This window comes from Saccostrea cucullata, unplaced genomic scaffold (genome assembly GCF_032062105.1).
Source record: "Saccostrea cucullata isolate Sc308-1 unplaced genomic scaffold, CSIRO_AGI_Scuc_v1 ctg1224, whole genome shotgun sequence".
Lineage (NCBI taxonomy): Eukaryota > Metazoa > Mollusca > Bivalvia > Ostreida > Ostreidae > Saccostrea > Saccostrea cuccullata.
This window is the reverse complement of record NW_026930231.1, coordinates 121,440-139,870: the sequence shown is the minus strand read 5'-3', so window position 1 is coordinate 139,870 and position 18,431 is coordinate 121,440. Positions and strand designations below refer to the sequence as shown.

General features: G+C 33.9%; 3 protein-coding genes and 1 long non-coding RNA gene across 4 annotated transcripts in view; 2 read left to right on the top strand and 2 right to left on the bottom strand.

The window, feature by feature from the left end:
- Positions 1-18,431, bottom strand: part of LOC134283330 (proteasome activator complex subunit 4A-like) — a 78,494-nt gene that overhangs the window by 39,045 nt on the left and 21,018 nt on the right. The window lies entirely within an intron of this gene.
- LOC134283339 (uncharacterized) overlaps positions 1-18,431 on the top strand; it is a 128,746-nt gene that overhangs the window by 97,542 nt on the left and 12,773 nt on the right. The window lies entirely within an intron of this gene.
- On the bottom strand, positions 3,683-6,309 carry LOC134283350 (uncharacterized). The gene is made up of 3 exons (XR_009995461.1): positions 6,242-6,309; positions 4,986-5,188; positions 3,683-4,736 (listed from the first exon to the last, which is right to left on the bottom strand). It is a non-coding gene; the product is annotated as an uncharacterized LOC134283350 (long non-coding RNA).
- Positions 7,329-9,879, top strand: LOC134283342 (uncharacterized). The gene is made up of 2 exons (XM_062765803.1): positions 7,329-7,377; positions 7,646-9,879. The coding sequence occupies exon 2, from the start codon at positions 7,658-7,660 to the stop codon at positions 9,353-9,355; it is 1,698 nt and encodes a 565-aa protein (XP_062621787.1). The 5' UTR covers positions 7,329-7,377; positions 7,646-7,657; the 3' UTR covers positions 9,356-9,879.

Below are 18,431 nucleotides of genomic sequence, written 5' to 3'. Positions count from 1 at the left end.
CTGGTGGTCACACTTCTAGATTTCATGATATATTCACACATTTTTGCTGCTAACACTGCATTATCTGGAGATGAAAGGTCCACACATGATGAAATCAAACTGTCCTGCACACTCTTTTGAACATTTAGCTCTGAAAAATAAATAAATGACAAATTGTATATTATTAACATGTATCTAAAATTCGATTCGTAATGCAACCATGTCAAATACTATGTGACCTCCAAATATATCATTTGCCCCTCTACCTCTTTCAGTTATCAAAGAATTGACCTTCTTCACTCCCTTAATAAAATAATCCCAATCATCCCCTTTGCGTAATAAAAGCCAAAATGGGGAAGATTTCCATTGAGGAATGATAAGAGTACCCTTTCCTTTGTCTTGTTTCAGTTTGTTTATTGTCTTACAAACCAACCTAGGAGGCGGAACCAACCAATTATTGTCATTACCCCAGAAATGCTTAAAAGCGTCTATTCCACTGGTATCTGGGCACCACCACCTTGAATTAAATTTAATACATTTAGTATTATAGTCTGTTGCAAACCTATCGCATGAGTGTATACCCCAACAATTGTCAATAGTTTGAAAAACACTATTTTTTATTCCCCAGTCATCACTATCAAAACATCTACTAAGCAAGTCTGCTTGAATGTTATTGCCTCTTGGCACCCAATTTATATCAAACACTTTTTGTGAATTCAGAATTTTTTCATTTATTTTAACAGCAATATCATGCAAATGAGACTTTCTACTACCGACTTCCAAAATTCTACAAGCACTTTTGCTGTCAGTATACCATGCTACGTTTTTGCCCTGAATACTTTCTCCTATAGTATTCAAACACCTGTTAATTGCTTCTAGTTCTCTCCACGTAGAACTTTTCAAGGATTCCTGTCCTGTCCAGAGACCTAGTACCTTTGTAATCTCTGAATTTTCTACATAAGCCCCAAAACCTGAATCAGAAGCGTCGCTAAAAACCTTTAAATCTGAAGATTCACTGCAAGTCTTAATTTCCTTACCATTAATTGACACTGCATTGTCTCTCCAAAATGTCAGTTCTCCTAACGATTGATCACTTAGTTTAATACTTGAATTCCAACTGTATCTTGTCAATATGTCTTGATATAAATATCTAGTGTTGAAACGAACAGCATGTCCCATAGCGGCTTCCATAGATATGATCTGACCCACAATACTAGCTATTGATTTCAGAAGAAAGCATACGTACCCAGATTGAGTCTTAGATAAAATTTCCTCGATACACTTGAGAAGCTTATTAATTCTCTCTGAGGTTACTTTTAAGACACCGTTAACCGTATCCCATTTAAAACCTAACCATACTATATTTTGCTGTGGGTACCAGACACTTTTTGAATCTGCAATAATAAATCCCAACTCTGTTAAGTCTCTTTTGATAATTTCGCTAAGTAGAAATGCGTCATCAAAATTACTACATCCAGCTAATCCATCGTCCAAATACATGACAACCTGAAAACTCAGGGATCTCCAATACTGAACTACTTTTCTCATAAATTTTGTAAAAATAAGAGCTGCTGAAGAAATGCCGAATGGTAATACATTGAAAACAAAATATTTGATAGCACCATTGATTTCCCATTGAAAACCTAGATATTGTCTATGCTGTTCAAAAATTTCAATGTGATGATACGCTGATTTTAAATCGAAGCTAAATAAAAAATCCCCTTTTTGAAAAATTTCTCTTGCAACTTTAACATCTTCAATTCTGAACGAAAAATCGTGAATACAAGCATTGATATGCCTACAGTCTAACACTAAGCGAGGTTTACCTGCTTTGTTGAAAGCAAGAGTCAAAGGATTAACAACAAAAGGAACATTCCTTACCTGTGTTACGCAACCTTTGTCAATGAGCTTTTGAATCTCGGAATAAACAATTTTGACATTATCCCTAGCAGATTTGTTATTGTCCAAACAGACACTCTCTGGAATAGTTTTAAATGGAATCTTGTATCCGTTAACTATTACATCTAAAATGTACTTATCGGTCTTTATTTCTACCCATTTTGTCAAATGACTTCTCAAACGTCCAACTGGACTGACATTTTCATCTACAATGGCCACAAAACGGCGTACATTCGTTTTTCTATTCAAAACACTAATCTTAGATAATACACTTTCTTGATTACTGCATATATTTTGAGCAATACTATCTAAATTACTTAACTTAGAGCTTGTCTCTTTGCTGTTGCTGGTGCTGGTGCATTCCTTTGCCCAATGACCGGCGAAACCGCATTTAAAGCATGTCCCCGACTTTTTGCTGCCCTCGTATGACTTGGTCTGATTTTGTGCGCTGCTGGACTTCTCCGGGTATGGGTTGATGCGTCTGGCCGCTCTCGCCTTTTGGATCCGCTCCTCTTTTAACTTCTTTTCGGCCCTTATTTCTGCCTTCAAAATTCGTTTTTCATCCTCCTCGTCAGACGCTAATTCGTGCTGCGTGTAGTCTTGAACGGTGCGCCATCCCGTCTTAGATGAGTCTGCTAATTTAATTAATTTTTGTCGCTGATGAATAAGCTCTATACATGAGGAAATGCAATTAAAAGCTACTTCTGGCTCCCCTTCGCTCAGACCCGTGTTGGCCTCTACCAGCTTGTCACTAATGCTGTTGTTAAATTTGTACTGAGCCTCGTTTCCCTTTCGTTTAAAGACAAAAGCCCTGTCGTTTGCTGCTTGAAGTTTAGAAAGCTGTTGCTCATGCTGTTGTCTTTGCTGTTTCGTTATTCTCTGCTCGAAAGATGATAATTTGGAGTCCATTATCTCCGAAACTCGTTGTAGTAGTCGTCGTTCGCCATGCTGCCCGAGAAAAATAGTGCTCCGTGCACTGAGAAAGACTGGCTTAGAATGACCTTAACTTTACGCCACTGACCCTTTATATACTGGCCTTCCTATGGCCCGCCTTGTATTACTACGCATAGCTATTCAAACACGTTGCTATCATACAATGTTTTCCCGCTATTCTCCGAAACGCGGGAAAACTCTTTTAATTCATATGTATTTCTTATATGTGAAGTAATTCCACAAAATGGTTTTTGAATGATTATCAACCATATGCATGGAGCATAAACGTGTTCCTAACACAATGATATTGATTCGTGTAACTGTATGTGTATGCTGGACTTCCTAAAAATAATTTAAAAGAAAACATCAAAAAGTATCTCTTCCACTCTTTCCTGTAATAATTTTACAAATTGACCAGTCATGTATATGATGAAGATATTGATAAGGATATTTCAGAATATCAATACTATGGAATTGTATTTGTTTTTGCAGTTACAACAACGATTTTCATGAAAGCATACTTTTTATTTTTTTTTAAATCCATATTTTTTTTCATAAATGCAAACATGACAAGGATTCTCATCATTATGGTAAAATAATTTGTTAATGACATAATTGTAAACTAATTGTATCACATCGGGAATAATTTAAATCAAAACCCACGGATTATGATAACACAGTCCTTTTTAATATAGGTTCAAGAAATGCAATTTAAAAAAAAAAACTTTTCATACAGTTTCATGAAATTTTATAGATTGGGAATATTTCAGTCCGTCTCGATACCTTTTTATCATGATAATATGCCTTTTGGTATTTTAACCTGACATATGGTTTTGGTATCACCGCATTCATGTATATCTGTAACATGTAATTAAAAACTTCAGTAATTGTACATGCTTATACACTAATATGTAGTTACGTGGATGCTGAACAATTAAATGCAATGATATGCAAACCTAAATTCATATTTACCCCAAAACACTGTGGCTGTACTAGTTTTACACCTTGAAGTCTAGGGAAATGCTTATGTTGACTTGAAGAACATTTTTCCCTGACAGATTTAATGTGATGCCTTTCATCAAATGACTAATGACTTTGGCACTGCATCCTTAACAGTTACTCTCTATATAAAATATTTTATTTGAAAAGGTTAGTTTTAAAACACCTTACTATTTCTGAAAATAAATACATGTAACTGTACCTACATATCTTAAGTGATACAGTGTAGTATCAATCAATCAAAAATTGTCTTCATTTATGCAAGAGTTTTTTGAGGTTTAGAAAATGCAGATTAAAAAAAAGCTCACAACAAATCTCTGTTAGCAATCTCAAAATTAGATATCTAAATTATTTCCCTTGAACCAACTAAGATTTGTACAAAGCTACATTTTCATATAACCAACTTCGGCCAAAGCACAATTTTTTTTAATACGAAATCCTTTTTAGTATAATAACCAACTTTGGCTGCTTAATCCATAAAACTGATCAGACTTCATGTGTTTACTTGATTACCTTAACAAAATGCAAATAAATATTGTATTCATGATACACATCAAATACATTGTATGAAAAAACACTAAAACATAACTGAAATGCTCAAACTATATGGGAGGAGGAATAATGAAATCACTGATTATGTCTAACGAAATCCTTGAAATGCGATGGGCACTGATGACTTCTGCGACCCTGTTTCTGGGGGAGATAACTCTGGTCTGTTCTACCATGACTGAGCTGTTCCTAATTCGGTCCTTACACCTTGGTTTGTAATATTTCTAGGAGCCGATCCGTTGTCAAGCGTAGTAAGTAGGGGACACTAGAATATCAGTTAATATGACAAGTTGATCGTCTGTAAATATTTGTTTGTGATCATGCCAATTGTCGTGGTGTGTTCTACGGAAGTTTGATAGAGTTTTCTTCACAATCATCTGCAAAAAATAAAACCAACAGAGTTTACCAATATTATACTTTCATATATTCAAATTCTAAAATCTGATTGGTTTACCCTCAGCTGTAGCAACACACTTGACAACAGGTATCACATTGAATAGTGTTCTAATGACCTAAATTGGCTGAGTTTAAGTGTGAATTTGTTGAGAAGAGTGTAAGATTCAACTGACCTAAATTGGTTGTCACGAGTGTAAGGATGTTTTGGCCAAACATAAAGATCTACTGACCTGTATTGGTTGAGGATCGTTTACATGGTTACTAAGGTCCATTAGGATCTGTGGCATGAACTCGGGTACATTATAAGGATAAGCTTCCACTAAAGTATGAGACCCAGGACACCAGCGTGACGCTTTATTAGGGCCTCCAGAGGCATCGTGTCCGCCAACTTACGCTTCTTCACCTTGTTCTTACTCAGAACTTCAAAGTGTTCCTGTTTGTAAGTAATATAAAATTTAAAACTAGATAGACATATTTTCCCGGTTTGCATGGTATATTGTTTTCATTCTGAAGATTTTCAAGTGAAAATAAAACAAAAGTTCATCTTAAAAATGTTTGTTTGCCCTCTTCCAAATAAGCTTAAATCAATGGGTTCGTAGGTAGGTTGGTAATTTTGTTTCAAAGAAAAAAAACAAGGTGTGTTTTTGAACCACCGAAGACCCCTTAGGGCAACAAACAAACATGTTGATACCCAAAGGAAGGCCTTCTCACATATAAATACAAATGTGAAATATAAAACCTTGCAACACCTGTTCAAAGTTATAGCCAATGTAAAAGTTTTGTAAAGGTAGGTCAATCTCCGGGGTCAAGGTCAAAGGGTCAAGGTTGTTGGTTTCCAAAGAAAGGCTTGTCACAAAGATAACATTTAGGAAGTATGAAAGCCCTAGCCCCAACCATTCATAAGCTATTGCCAAGGTTAACGTTTTTAAAAAGAAGATCCAAGGACGTGGTCAAAGTTGTTAGTATCCGAAAGATTTGTCAAAAGAATTACATATGTGAAGTATAAAATCCCTAGCGCCTGCCATTTAAAAGTTATGACCATGGCAAGGTTTAAGTTTTTTGAAAGTAGGTCAATATCAAAAGTCAAGGTCTAAAGTGTCAAAGTTGTTGGTATCCTATGGAAGGTCTTGTCACAAATATATGTGAAATATGACATTCTTAGCATCAACTGTTCAAGAGTTAAGACCAAAGTTAAAGTTTGAAATTTTAGTGCAAAAGTGTCAAACTCCAAGGTCAAGAGGTCAAATTTGGTGGTACCCAAAGAAAGGTCTTTTTCGTGCCAACAATGGAACCTAAATTTCATGAGGAATATTTTGATATACATTAAATATATATATAGAACCATTTATTTTAACAAAAACATCATTGTCCATGAAATTTTTGGACAACCCTCATATATTAACCACAAAACTTCATATTTGACATTCTGAGATAACAAATAATAAGATGAATATATATTATGACTATGTAGAAAATCAGAAATAACCAGCATATCTTTGTCCATGTCTAGAAATCCACAATGTACCAATCCACTTAAAGTTATGGCTGCCATTTCCCTCACCTTTAATACAAATACAATTAATAACTTTTACATATAGTATTGTAAAACACAAAAAAAGTTTGCTTACATCAAGTTTTTAATAGTGTCACACTCAGTTTTTTTTCTTTTTACACAGTTGCATGCAATTAATTTAAAATTCTGATTTGCACAAACATAGACCCAAAACATGTATGGTCATGCAGAAATTAATGCTCTTTTATACATATTACACATTAATACATGTTTATATATGTACATTTTAATATGCACAAAGGAATATTCTACTGCTTTAAAATAAAATGAAATCAGAAGTCTACAATAAGATGTTGGCTCTACTGGTTTGTATTGAAATCAAAGGAGCAGAAAAGATACACTTGGACTTGTAACTGTGCAACAACAATATATAGCAATAAAATAATAGTCCGTGGTTTATTTTTCTTTTGGTGAGCAAATTCATTTAAATTGAGACTAATACTGTACATGTTGTAGGAGGGATAGTTTTTTGCAAGAACTTTATGAATTTTAGAAATTTCAGTTTTAAAAAATCATAGCAACACCTTTCATCAAAGTAAAAAAGAATAAAAAGTTCTTTTTAAGTGTATTCTACATGTGTGCTGAGTTATATTAAAATTGGACAAAAACTGGACAAAAACTGTAGGAGGAATAGCGTTTCACACAAATTTCAATTTTCAAAAACTTTGGCAACTTTATTTATCAAAATCAAATAATAAGCGAGAAAATTACGTATCTTAGTGTAGTGTACTTTTGTGCCAAATCACATTGTATAATGAAATCATTTCCCCAAACTGTAGGAATTGTTTACACACAAACAGACAAACGAAAGTCACCATTATGGAATACTATTGCATAAATCCTTCTGTTCAAGTAGATCAAAAGAGCTATAAAACATCACATGACAATATAAAGTAAATAATGCATTTGGAAGCGCACTTTAAGGTATTTAAATCTCCTTCCAGACCAGGAAGTATAAACACCTGACAGGTGTGTCATGTGATCAGAGTTAAATAGAGATAGGCTGCACTTGGAGCTAGATTAAGGACGGCCGCCATTACTGAAGTCAGGTAAGAAACATTTAAGTATTACTGTGCATTTGAAAACAATTCTGAAAGTCATCAAAAATTCAATACTGCAGGTTTAATTATGCAAACACATTTTTCTTCCCACAAATATTCAATGAACCTTGTATAATTAATATAAAAACTTGTTTACGTACATGAATATCTCTGCCTAATGGTCTCGGGCAAAACGTAGATTTTGGAGTCAGAAAAAATGCATGTTGCTCTCAAATGTGAAGCAGCTTATTCTTAATTATATTTCTTTATGCTTTAGTCACAAAACCTAATGATGGACCCCCGTACCAGTGCCCAGGATGTGATGCGATGTGACCTGTGTGAGACCGCTGTGGTACAGATGCACTGTGATACATGTCTTGTCAAGCTGTGTACAGCTTGTGTAGGAAAACACATGATATCCGATGAATCCAAGGACCACAAAGTCGTTAAATTTCAGGCCAGGAAATTCACTCCCCTCTACCCTGTATGTACATCTCATGAGAAAGAACGATGTGAAATGTACTGTAAACAATGTGACATTCCTGTCTGTCTTAGCTGCCTTGCATCCAAACAACATTTAGGACATGAATTATCAAAAATCTTGCAAGTTGTGGGGGAAAAGAATGACATGATTACAAAAGAGAGAAATGAATTAAATGATACAATTTTCCCCACATACCAAGATATTGCCTCTGATGTAAAAAACAGAATGAGTCAGTTAGAAAAGGAATATGGGTATCTCTCAACAGCCATAACAAAACATGGAGAGGACTGGCACAGAGAAATTGACAAACTTGTCAAGAAACTTAAAGCTGAAGTTGTTGAGATGAAAAACACACAGTTACAAACTCTACAGAAACATCTGGATGAAATAAACAAAACAATGTCTATCATCAAATATGAAATTAATTCAATGGAAACTGCAATAGACACCAATGACTTGTCAAAACTATCAAGTGTCATGTCCAATGTACACACATACAGAAATCTTCCACACAAAATTATACCATCTTTACCCAAATTCATTCCAGGAAAAATCCAAGAAGAAGAAATTAGTACACTATTTGGAGCCTTATCCTCAAGTTCTTTAACATCAGATAAACATGGCTACAGTATGAAGACAACACAGAAATCACCAGAAGCTGGATTCTCTCCTGCAGTCAAACAGCTGCTTGATAAACCAGAGACAGTCACCAACATAGACACTGGGTATATCTTGAGCATTTACAATGTGGCCTGCTTGAATGATGAAGAAATCTGGACAAGTGGAAATGACAACACCATGAAACTCTTAAGCATCAATCAGGGATCACTACTCAAGTCAATCACAACCAGGTCAAAGAACAGACCATCTAACATAGCAGTGACAAAAAGTGGAGATCTAGTTTTTACTGATCACAATGATAGAACTGTGAACATTGTGAAGAATGAGAAGATAGAGAAGGTGATCAGACTACAGAACTGGAGACCTAAAGGTGTCTGTAGTACCTCCTCTGGTGACCTCCTGGTTATCATGGACAGTGATGATGACAAACAAACAAAAGTTGTCTGTTACTCTGGCTCCTCAGAGAAACAAACCATTCAGTTTGATAATAAAGGTAAACCTCTCTATTCACCTAGTTCTTATGATTTAAGATACATTACTGAGAACAAGAACCTGGATATCTGTGCGTCTGATGAGGGAGCTAAAGCAGTAGTGGTGGTCAATCAGGCCGGGAAACTGAGATTCAGTTACACTGGACATACTCCTGTTCCAAAGAACCAACCATTCTGTCCACTAGGAATCACTACAGACAGTCAGAGTCACATCCTTACAGCCGATTATAAGAATGACTTTATCCACATCATAGACAAGGATGGAAAGTTCCTCTGTTACATAGACTGTGGACTGAGTGAACCCAGGGGACTGTGTATAGATACAAATGACAATCTGTTTGTTGCTCAAGTGTGGAAGAAAGAAGTGAGGAAAATCAAATATCTGACGTGAAATCTTTGAGCATTTTACAGTAAAACATGACAATGATTCATCTTAAAATTATGATTATAAGTCACTCTAAGATAATGCATGTTAAACTGTATGTTTCCCCATAAAGAAACATTCATACAAGGGCACCACAAAGCAGCATATCCCCTCACATAGAGCATATCTACACTGTATACAATTTTTAAAAGTATTTTTAATTTATCCAAGCTTTGCTAGTTTAAATTCTGAATTTATTTTCAAAATTTCATTTATATACTGTAAATCAACTTTTATTTGCAACGACTTCATTAAGCGATTTACCATGGGTAGACTGGTTTGTGATGATTTATTTTTGCAATCAAGCCTTTTTTGGATCTGTTGTTAATAGTCCAGAGACTTTATGGACCGGTTCACGGCGAGAAATATTTGCGACATAATAGCTCTCGCGAACCTCCTCAGCTATGTCAAGGACCAATATGGGAAATGTGACCTTAAAATTGTTTTATAATATTATGTATTACTTCTTTTAAAAATTTGTAACAAAGCAACTGAATACTACGAAAGCCCAGAAGGCTCATTCGAGATTCAAGTTTCGAAATACGAGATTCGAAATTTGAAATTCGAGTTTCGAAATTCAATATCCAAACTAACCTATCAAAAGCGGGTTCAACTTTTGATTACTTCCCTTTGTTACGTTTTTACTACCAAGAAATCGTAGAATATATTTATAACAATTGGATCATTTGCTAAATGATAATGCAAGAAAAAATGTTTTATGTATTAAAACGAAATAAAAATGAAATTTGGTTTACGTTTTGATATATATATATATATATATATATATATATATATATATATATATATATATATATATATATATATATATATATATATATATATATATATATATATATATATATATATATATCCAAAGTCTCTTTTTGTCAATACAATAAAAAACTTTAAAACACTTTTCGAAATATTTCAGCCGTGTCACCGGCCTTCATCAGTCGTGTTTATTTAAATGCATAGCAACTCAACAGTATTATGACGTCACAATGAACATAGAAATTGAGAGGCAACGTCATGCACTAAAATTGCGCCAAAAACATCTGAAAATATTGTGAGAGCAAAAATTGTACTTGTGTATCAAAATTTTTATCATACAGAATAAAATACTAGAATACGGGGTATATTTAAAAGATGATTTTAAAGTATACATAAAAGTATATCTCTAAAAATAAGTATCACAATGTCACACAAATGTTCATAAATCAAATTCAAAGACAGAAGTGTTTCCTTTTGTTAATACCAAATGGTATATAAGTGTTCAACTTTTTCTTCCAAAGATTTTCTCTATATTTGCGGTAAATGTCATTCTTATACAGTTTTTCAATGCCTATTATATTATAATCTTCTACTGTATGTACATCTGAATTAAAATGAGTAGCCACAGGATCATTTGTTTCTCTTCTAATTAAAGACAAATTCAACACATGTCTTTGATATAAACTATCACCAGTTTCTCCCACATACACTATTTTGTCACACTTTTTACAAAAAATTCCATAAACAACATTCCTTGATTTACAATTAATATAATTTTTGACTTGAAAAGTGCATCCGTTATTATCTTCAAACTGGCTGGTTTTCACAACAAATTTAGACAAAATACATTTTTTAGCACCACATGGCTCACATAAATTTCCTTTTTTAAAAAATAAATTGTTGTGTTTTTTATACACTAAAATGTCTTTCAAATTTTTGTTTCTTTTATAGGAAACGATTGGGGTCTTTTTGAACGCGAGTTTCAGGCGATCGGAATTTTCAAGAATTTTTTGTCTTTTCTTCAAAATGTTATGAATATTCGGTAATCCTTTTGAATAGGTCAACACAAGGGGAACACGGTCACATCGCGTTTTATTTTTTCCTATGTAAGAATTGTTCTACAGTGTATTTGAAATGGAGATGATTAAGGTTTAAAAAGAACCAGGTTTACTTAAGACCTATTTTGGTTCTGTGAATTTCAAGAACATTCAATTATCACAAAGCCCATATTTCGGAAAGACTTTATCTGTCCCCAGAAAAACGTACTAAAATGTAGTGTCGTCGAAGGTGACTTCACTATATATGAGATCGTGTGAGCGATTGAAAAAAAATTTTAATATGTTTTTTTTTTTACCTTTTGAGCCTCAAAATCAAATTCTACAGTTAAAAGTTTACCAGGTAGTTTAAAACTTCGTTTTTAAACGTAGTTTTTAACCTCATTCTCCGAAAAAAATTAATATTGTTTATTCTTAGAAAAAATTGTCAGAGAATAATCCTGAATGAAGCATGTGCGGCAAATGTTTCAGACTCAGCCATTCTTCCATGTAAACAAACAAAAGAAATGTCTTTAAAGCTGAATTATGTATGATCTTAGAAAAATTACAGAAACAACTGAATTTCTTAACTTATGTAAAAGAACGAGTTACTAACCCTAATCCATCGGGTGGTATGCAAGGACCAAGACGTTTAGACGAAATCTCCCGGGCAGATGCTAAACTAACCCTAATCAATCAAATAATGTACAAGGACTGACCCTAATCTCTCAGGTGGGTTCAAGACTAACCCTAATCAGTCTAATAGTGTGCAAATTTAGCCCATTTCAGTTGAGTGACGTCAAATTTACGTCATAGTCCAATGAGCGCGAAGATCTTGCGCATCTGGGGACCGGTAAAGTAAAGTCTACCCCATGCTTGCAGTCAGACCATTTCTTTCCATCAGTAAGTTTTTTTTAGTATGTAATTTCTACAAGATATTTGTCGCCGCTTAATGATAGAAATATCGGCGTAATATCATCAGCGGTTGCTACATAGCTAGACCTTCTTATTGAAGATGAAAATTGCAACACCTGTTTACGTGTATTAATTACTGCATAAGATTGTATGATAAAAAAGGAAAATTCAAACACAGAATATTATTTCCTTCCCTAACAGACTTAAAAAACAAGAAGAATAATTTAAGTACAGCAGAGGTGTATTGTCATTTACATAAATGTAAGTACACAATGTACATGTATTGTCATTTTTATTCAATGTTTTGCATTTACATTTAATATTTGCAACTACGATTCTAATAAAATCTTAAGAGACAAAAGACGCATCGAACATATCTGTGATGTTTGTTTGTTAAAAATGTGCCCTGCATGTTTAATTTTTTTTAGTACAATTGAAGAGACCAAGAGGTTCTAATGAATGTAGCACAAATGAGTTTGTATGATGGTCTTTTTAACGAATCGCCATTCATTCAATGTGTGAAATAATGTTATTTCTTGTCATTAAACTGAAGATACACAATTTTGCAAGTCGAAATTTGATTGATGGACGTAAATAAAAACAAAGAATATTAGCATTTTATTTTGTTTAATCTGAACCAAATTAGAAATCTCATCCCACAGGAAAATTCATTTTCCAAGTAACTTACACAGGGGATTGATGTTTTTAACTTTTCTGTTCATAAAAATTTTTTACCTATAATGATAACATAGTACTGGGAAAGGATGAGGTGACTTGCATCCCCTCGTATACTGACAAAAAAATTAAATGTCTAAATTTTACCTTTATAGAATACTATTTTTAACAAAAATAGAAACGTGAATTGAAAGATATAGATCTTTAATTGGGGTAAGGGGTATCATGTTTAAATTCATTTTCCATTGCATTTTAACCCCGCCCCACTCTTTGAAGCCCTTAAAATATACGAGCGCAGATAGGTACAATTTTCGCCTTTGGCTGGTCACTGTATTTCATTGAAATCTACCTATATGTGAAAGGAGAAAATTGTACCTAACTGCGCTCACATGCTATTTTTTAAACAAGAGGCCCACGGGCCTTATAGGTCACCTGAGTATCATGTAACAACTTTCCAGCGATTGCATTTGGTTCGTGTTTTAATCCAAAAGCCATGAAATTCACAAATTTTGAAAGAGGCACCATTGGTTATGAAAGCGCAGATTTCAAAGCATTAATTTATTTTTAGTCAAAGTACCCCCCTGGTACCCCTGACCCAGCGGCCCTGAAATTATCTATTTTGAAAGAGGCCCCTTTCTTCATTATAAGGCCAGCATTTTTTTTATATTTAGGTTTAGTTATGAACATGAGAATAAAAAAGTCCCACAGGAGAAGGAAATAAATTTTTTTTGATAACTCAATTATTAACATTTTTACAGTCTTTTCCCAATAGGCTCCTTACCACTGGACACATGCTTACAAATAGGAAAGTAGAACATTTAATTGCTTATTTCATCATCTGCCAGTTTGGGCCAGTTATATAACTTGTGTGATGTTGATCAAAATATATTTTTAAAAAATCAATTCTTTAAAAGTCTTTCAATATATCTTCATTTTTTTTAATATGTGTTAGGTCAATGTGTAGACATTATGGACTTAACTTCTCCCATAGTTTTATTCATTACATCTGATGCATAAGCCACCCTTTTCTGAAGAATGATGCTTAGACTGTAAGCTATAACAGAGACCTTAACAATGTCGCTGGCAATATGCAATAGCTACCACGAGAAGTTTAAAACCTGGGGGCAGAAAATAATTTACAGTTACTTTTGAAACGAATACATAATTATCTCACCAGCATGTCATTGTGCAACAAAGTCGTCAGCATTTTATTTGTCTTTTGAACAGGTGAAACGTTTTGAATGGCACTCTTATCGATGAATTTTACACTAAACCAAGCTAGCTTTCTTTACCCGCCGTTTCATCGTTAAAAACCGGAAGTGCGAGTTCGTAAATTTGAAATCTCGATCCCGACTCAAATTTGACATCGGAAAGAAAAAAATTGTTTTATTTTTTTCTGAAAATTCAAAACCTTGAGCGGAGAGTTTGCAAAACTGAAAATAAAATAAATCCTGGCCTTAAATATGTAATTAGATCATTATCATATTAACCAGGAGCAAAGGATAAGATGTTCAAAGAATTCATGCATTTCACTAAATATAATCATTAGAGCCCCACCCTAAAACAAGAACCCCTGACCCTGGGGCCATAAAATTCACAATTTTGGTAGAGGCACTCTTGCTCATCATAACTATGTTCTTAGCTGGTTTATTTAATACCCAGGAGCAGAGAAGAAGATTTTCAAAGAAATAATGCATTTTCACTACCTACTTATTTAGCCCCGCCCTAGCACTAGAACCCCTAACCCCAGGGCCATGAATTTCACAATTTTGGTAGAGGACTCAATGCTGATTACAATCATGCAAACAGTTTGACTGCTTGATGTCCAGGAGTAAAGAAGAAGATTTTTAAAGATTACATTAATTTTAGTGGTTTTGGCCCCACCCCTCAGGCCCCAGGGGGGGGGGGGGGGCGGGGATCATGAAATTCACAATATTTGTTCCCCTTCACCCATAGATGCTTTGTGCCAAATTTGGTTGAAATTGGTTCAGTGTGTTCAGAGAAGAAGCTGAAAATGTTCAAATGTTAACGCACGACGCACGACGACGGACGAAAACAGATAGCAATAGGTCACCTGAGTTTACTCAGGTGACCTAAAAAACTGTAAAATCTAGTTGACCTTTCCCATTACAAACAGATCGACGGAACTACATTTTCTGACGTAAAAAGAATTCATATGCTAATCGAGCACAGGCGATACTTTCTAACTGACCAATCAGCTAAATGAAATTCGTTACAAGTGAGTACCACAAAAATACTATGGAATCATGCTTGGAATTTTACTGCTTTCCGATATTTTTTTATGCCTTTGAGTCACAGATTAGACACGGATCTACATATGTACCATTTCCGAGACCACAGAAAAATTTATATACAGTTACAAACAATGGATAGAATATACATGATATGCATTAGTTTAAACTTTTGTAGCGTGGTGAGCAATTCGCTAGGTCTACACGTATTCCCGAGTATCCGTGAATTCATGCAAGTTTCATGTGCATTTCTTGTCCTAAAAACCGTAAATGCTGAAAATCCATGCGTATTAATTAGTATAAACAGCATTGACTGACCATTATAAAAGTTTGAAATGTAGAAAAGGGTAACAGGTAAAATTGACGTAAACCACGTGTCTGCGATACAATGTAAACGGAGTAAACCAGCATGTTTTGTTGTTCTGTCATCGGATTGGACAATATAATTTTATTGGAAGTCCTTGTATAATCTCTATAAGTGACGCTTCATAGGAATTGCTATGAGCATGATATTCAACAACATATATTTTTGAAGAATTGTCAACCATGCCTTGATGGAACATAAAAATGATATTAAGATTTATGTAATGTTATGTAATGCTGGACTTCCTAACCTTTTTTTTGTAATTTTCAGCAAGTGTCTGTTCAACTCTTTCATATTTTAATTTTACATTGTACAGTCATGTATAGGATGAAGATGTCAGTAAGGATATTTCAAAATATGATCATATATATTTGATTCGAATTGTTTTTGCATGAAAGCGTAATTTTTATTTAAATCCACATTTTTTTATGAAAACATGACAAAGATTCATATTATTATGGTAAAATAATTTGTTAATGATATAATGAAAAACTAATTGTATCACATCGGGAATAATTTAAATCAAAACCCATGGATTATAACACAGTCCTCTTTAATATAGGTTCATGAAATGCGAACTTTTAATAAAAACTTTTCATACAGGTACATGAAATTTTATAGATTTAGAATTTTTCAAATGGTCTCTATACCTTTTTATCGTAACATTGTGTTTCTAAACCGACATATGGTCTCGACACATTCATGTTTATCTGTTCATTAAAAATATCAGTAAATGTTCATGCTAATGCATTAAAATGTAATTACATGGATCCTGAACAATTTAATGCAGTGATATGCAAACCTAAATTTACCCCCTAGCACGAAAAACATTATGGCTGTACTAAATTTACAACTTTTAAGAACATTGTTCTCCGATAGATTTACATCTTGGATTCTAGGGAAATGCATATGTTTTAATACTTGAAGAACATTTTTCTCCGATAGATTTTATGCCTTTTGTCAAATGACTAATGACTTTGGCACTGCATCCTTACCTGTCTATATAAAATTATTTCTTGGAAACGGTTTAGTTTTAAAATACCATACTATTTCTGAAATTAAATACAGGTAACTGTACCTACCTATATCAAGTGCCTCCGATAGTATCAAACAATCAATCAAAAATTGCCTTCATTTATGCAAGGATATTGTGAGGTAACAAAAAACACAGATTAAAAGAAGTTTGCAAAAAAAAAAATCTTTTTAGCTATCTCCAAAACAGGTTATTTCTGTTATTTCCCTTTAACCAATTAAGACTTGCACAAAGCTAAATCCATAAACTGTGATCAGAGTTCATATATTTACTTGATTACCTTAACAAAATGCAAATAAATATTGTATTAATGATATACATTAAATACATTGTATGAAAAAACCCTAACACATAACTAAAATGGTCAAACTATATAGGAGGAGGAATAATAACAAGAGGCCCATGGGCCTTATAGGTCACCTGAGTATTATGCAACAACTTTCCAGTGATTGAATTTGATTCATGTTTTAATCCAGATGTTATGGCATTCACAATGTTGAAAGAGGCACCATTGATCATCATAACAATACACTTAGCAGTTGCTTAGTTTGTTTACTTAATACCCATTGGCAGGGTAGGGGAACAAAAAATGCATTTCAAGTAATCAGTAATATTCAGCATGATCAGTAATGCCCCAATCACACATGAACCCCTGACCCTAAGCCTTAGATCCACACATTGCACAATTTTTGAAAAGGCACCCTTGCTTTTCAAAAATATTTGATTAATACCAAGGAGCAGATTTCAAACAATTCATCCAGTTTCAGTATACAAGTACAGCCCCCCGCTCCTTTATGGTATTCCTGACCCTGAGGCCTTGAAATTCACAATTCTGGAAGATTATGACCTTTGCTCATCATAACTATGTAGGTAGTTCATCTGCTTAACACCAAGGAGCAGAAAAGAAAACTTTCAAAGATTTAATGTATTTTCCCTATATTCTTGGTATGCTATCGCTTTGTTTTGATAACTGATATCTTGTTGATTTTCTGTCTAGCAGACAAAGAATTGGATTAGTTAGAATCCTCCTTTTTCCAATAACTTCATCTCCTACAATAGCTCGTCTGTATCGGCAATTTAAAAGTGTCTGCATGACACTCCCTCTTTTACATGTAATGATGCTCGTGAGGAGTTCATTTCACATTCATGCACACACGCGCATATAATTGCCTCTGTTTATGTTGAGTGTCCTTTCATTGAGAGGAGAATTTATAATGTCTGTTGGGTTTTCCTGAATTAGTTCCTGATGATGAGTTTCTTCGATCCTCACCGAATACGGAAGTGAGTCATTCTATAAAAATCAGTGATATAAGCACCGATGGGAGATTCCTATTCCTAGATAAGATTTATTAATACCAATTTGGGGCCCATCAGGGCATACAAGTAATAAGAAAAACACAAGAAGAAATTCAAAATTGATAGCAGCAACTAACAAAAGATAAATGATGTTACAGCAGTTGGGGATTATACAACATATATAATCAACATACTGTAAATATAAGTTTTTGTTGTTTTTTTTTTACTAGAATATAAACATTATTACTCTTTTGTATTTATTTGTTTCTTTGTTTAACATTGCATAATTTGCTATTTCTTATTTTAAAGATATTGATTAAAAAATTACCCAGCTTGATAAGCAATTAACATGTCATACAGAGCCCCGCCCTATCACTGGAACCCCTGGCCCTAGGGTAATAAAATTCACAATTTTGGAAGAGGTATTCTTGCTCATCATAACTATGTAATTAGTTTATTTCACTCCTAGGAGCAGAAAAGAATTTTATTTCAAAGAATTCATGTATTTTCACTATATAATCTATAGAGCCCCCCCCCCCTCTTACACCAGAACCCCTGATCCTGGGGCCATAAAATTCAAGATTTTGGTAGAGGCACTCTTGCTCATCATAACTATGCACTTAGTTAGTTTTGTATAATACCCAGGAGCAGAGAAGAAGATTTTCAAAGAATTCATGTAATTTCACTATATAATCTATAGAGC

Bases quoted from the DNA above. Each gene is read 5' to 3' on its own strand.
- LOC134283342 (XM_062765803.1), top strand. From the start codon at position 7,658: ATGATGGACCCCCGTACCAGTGCCCAGGATGTGATGCGATGTGACCTG.